At 56.3% G+C, this 3,656-nt stretch overlaps 1 protein-coding gene across 1 annotated transcript; it reads left to right on the forward strand.

Annotated features, from left to right (window-relative positions):
• The first annotated feature begins 909 nt into the window (after positions 1-909).
• On the forward strand, positions 910-3,017 carry LOC136521328 (protodermal factor 1-like). Its single transcript, XM_066515058.1, has 3 exons — positions 910-1,112; positions 1,539-2,220; positions 2,341-3,017. Exons 1-3 carry the CDS (start codon positions 992-994, stop codon positions 2,693-2,695), a joined length of 1,158 nt encoding a protein of 385 aa, XP_066371155.1. The 5' UTR covers positions 910-991; the 3' UTR covers positions 2,696-3,017.
• The last annotated feature ends 639 nt before the right edge of the window (positions 3,018-3,656 follow it).

Raw genomic sequence — 3,656 nt, forward strand, 5'->3', positions numbered from 1 at the left:
GGTGGATGCCTTGCGGAGGGAAGTGCAGCGCCTGCTCTGTTCAACATGGACCTTCAGCACCAACCAACAGCAAGCCGAGCTGCCTCTGTCCGTGCCCCCGAGGTGCTTGATGACATGCTTAAAAGTGATGACATGGACCTTCAGCACCAACCAACAGCAAGCCGAGCTGCCTCTGTCCGTGCCCCCGAGGTGCTTGATGACATGCTTAAAAGTGATGTCGCTTGAGTTTAATCCAAGCCTAATGACGTGACAGCAGGTTCAATAAATAGAGAGCAAGCTTTAGACAAGCTGTCGTGGAACCTTTTCATTTTGAAAGGCTAAATTATTTTAGAGAGTCAATTTCCATATGCAAATTTAGCCACACTCTTGCTGACCCGTATTTAGATTTTAGCCATACGAAAAAACGTATGGCCTGTTTGTCTAGAGGAGGAAATGAAAGCAGACCCGTAATGGACACCAAACGGCATTTACAAGTTGCATATGCATTCGAGACAGACCAGGCCACCAGGGTTACAAGTCTGCATAAGCTTTGGTAGCCAAGCGATGTGGCCATTGTTTTTCGCGGCTCCCAAAAAAAACAGAGGCACCCGGCACGGGAGGGGAGTGAGAGTGAATTTCAATTTCTGCAGCGCAGAGCGCATGCACTAGCCTTGCTCCAGCACTCCAGCAGTCCGCGCGCGGAGGCAAGGCAAGCGCACGCCTGGCCTATTCCTACTCGGACCGTCGGATGATGATGGATTGGTCTGTACGTTGATGCGCGCATTGAATTCCCCCGCCAACTACCCCGCTGCGTCATCTGCAACACCCATGAATTCACGACGCTCGCCTTCAATTCACCGTGGCGCCAGTCTGGTAGCTTCTGCTCCCGCTATTTATACCCACGCTGCCTGCTCAGCTCACTTCAATTCTCATCATCTCGCTCCAAGCACACCACACTCCACAGTCACAGCAGCAGAAGCAGAGGAGCAAGCAAGCAGGGGCAGCAACTGCTATGGAGGCGCGGATGACGGGGAGAGCTCTGCTTGCGAGCTTCGTGCTCGCCGCGTTGGCCGCGCAGGCCTTCGTGGTCGTGGTCGAGTCCAGGGCCAGCCCCACGGAGAAGGCAAGCCAAGGTGACAACATACTCTTTCCATATGCCGTGTGCCTGTGTGCAACGACAACAACTAAGGGGGTGTTTGGTCCTCCTAAACTTTCGTCGCTGTCTCATCGGATAGTTAGACACATGCATGAAGTATTAAATATAGACTAATTATAAAACTAATTGTATAGTTTATGACTAATTTGTGAGACGAATATTTTAAGCCTAATTAGTTCATGATTCCACAACGTGGAGCTACAGTAAACATATGCTAATAACGGGTTAATTAAGTTTAATAAATTCGTCGCGTGAAGTACCGACTGATTCTGTAATTTATTTTTTTTATTAGCAAATACCCCACACCTCATATTTTAGTCACTGAACCAAACAGCCCTAACAATGGGGATGAGGGTGGCGAGCCTGCATTGATCTCTGTGGTTGCGTCGCCGCATGCATGCAGGCGACGACGTGAAGAAGCCGGACTGCGTGCCGGGGATGGACCCGCGCTCGTTCCCGGGGATCGGCGGCGGCATCACGCCCGTGACGCCGTCGCACGGAGGCTCCACCGGGACGCCGTCCCACGGCGGCGGCGGCGGCGGGTACGTGCCAACGCCGTCGCACGGCGGGACGACGCTGCCTTCCCCGTCCCACGGCGGCTTCGGCTCCTCTCCGACGTCGCCCTCCACCGGCGGCGGCATCACTCCCGTGACGCCGTCGCACGGAGGCTCCACCGGGACGCCGTCCCACGGCGGCGGCAGCGGCGGGTACGTGCCAACGCCGTCGCACGGCGGGACGATGCCTTCCCCGTCCCACGGCGGCTTCGGCTCCTCTCCGACGTCGCCCTCCACCGGCGGCGGCTACGGCGGGTCCCCGTCCTACGGCGGCGGATACGGTGGTGGCTCCCCGTCCCACGGAGGCGGCGCGTACGGTGGGTCTCCGTCCACCCCCGGCGGCGGTGGTGGCGCCTACGGAGGCGGGTCTCCCTCACCGGCCCATGGTGGCGGTGGCGCCTACGGGAGCTCCCCAACGCCCGCGTACGGCGGTGACTCCCCCTCGCACGGCGGCGGCATCGGGACCTCGTCGCCGACGCCGTTCGTCGCCGTGGACCCCCACAGCTTCGGCTCCCTCCCGGGCTCCTGCGAGTAAGCCACTGCTCCTTCATGACGCGTCGGCGTCGCCATGCATGCACGCACTTTCCAAGTTTTGGTCAGCACATGCAGTCACTGACAAAAAGTTGTTGTGTACTCTGCATGCACCACCAGCTACTGGAGGTCGCACCCGATGGAGATCTGGTCGGCGATCGGCGGCCGGTTCCCGAGCACGTCGCCGTCGTCGATGGGGACGACGACGATGGGCCACTTCTTCGGCGCGGCGGGCAGCGTGGGCGGGTCGGACGTGAGCATCCAGGACGCGCTGGCCAACACGCGGTCCGACGGCACCGGCGCGCTGCTGCGCGAGGGCGCCGCCGCGCTGCTCAACTCCATGACCCGTGCCGGCTTCCCCTACACGACGGAGCAGGTACGCGACGCCTTCGCCGCGGCGGCCGTGGGCGGGTCCGACGGCGCCGCCGCGGCGCAGGCGGCCGCCTTCAGGAAGGCCAACGATGGGAAGGCGTAGAGAATCAGAGGCCTGCTGGCTACTGTGGTGTGTACGTGCATGTGGCAACGGTGCTGTTGGTTTGATGGTTACGTACGTTGGTTGTGTGTGCGTGTGTGTTTCATCGGTGAACACACCGAGACCTAGCTCCTTGTGGTGTAGTTGCTCGCTCCTGCTATTTTTTGTTGTTTTTTTTTGTGACGTTTGGATCGATCTCGGTACTCGATGAATGAAGCAAACTGCAATGCACTCCTAGTGTCCTAGCTGTTTTTGGATTTCGATCCTGATTCTGATGAGGCAAGGCAACAATTGCAAATAAACCAGTTCTTGGCGCTGTGGATCATCTTTCCATCATTCCATGCATGCACTAATCTGCTGCCTGTTGAAAAAGCAACTTATCGTTGGTTTAGCGTGGGCAGTGGGCACACAGGCAGTACGGAGTAGGTACTGGCTTGCAAAGAGATACTGCACTGTACATCGTATTAAACCATTCGAGATCTTACGATATACCGTATATGATTGATTTATTAGGAGAGAAAAACATCGACTGAAAAAACTAGCTGAAAAGTATCATACCGTATGTACGAGTAGATGCAGACCGCATTAAAAGGCTGAGTAATAACTACGTACAGACACAATCGGGCGTACGTCTCCAAAGTCTAAACCAACGTACGTACTCCTACAGTTTGCTGTCGCTATCGTGTATTGTCATTGCAACACTGCTCTTGGGCCTCAAGCGTGGGCCTAGCATTGTTCGTGTCAAAACAGAACACGAGTCTTATTGGAGCAGAAAGGCCTCAGGCGTGGGCCTAATTTGTTCGTGTCAAAAGAGAACACGGGCCTTGTCGGAGAGAAAAGGTACTGAGAACTGAGAAGAGGCCTGGCCAACAAGAGGAAGGCGTAGAGGGAGGCTGCTGGCGCGTGCATGCATGTTAGAATATGTGATAGCTGGAATGCTGCATTGTTCTTGTTCGTTGCTGCT

The sequence above is a fragment of the Miscanthus floridulus genome, chromosome 18 (assembly GCF_019320115.1).
Source record: "Miscanthus floridulus cultivar M001 chromosome 18, ASM1932011v1, whole genome shotgun sequence".
NCBI lineage: Eukaryota > Viridiplantae > Streptophyta > Magnoliopsida > Poales > Poaceae > Miscanthus > Miscanthus floridulus.

What these genes read in the sequence shown, in the direction of transcription:
- LOC136521328 (XM_066515058.1), top strand. Translation starts at nt 992, where the DNA reads ATGGAGGCGCGGATGACGGGGAGAGCTCTGCTTGCGAGCTTCGTGCTC. An exon ending in CACGGAGAAGGCAAGCCAAG is followed by an intron (nt 1,113 to 1,538) that starts GTGACAACATAC and finishes GCATGCATGCAG; the next exon opens with GCGACGACGTGAAGAAGCCG. An exon ending in TCCCTCCCGGGCTCCTGCGA is followed by an intron (nt 2,221 to 2,340) that starts GTAAGCCACTGC and finishes ATGCACCACCAG; the next exon opens with CTACTGGAGGTCGCACCCGA.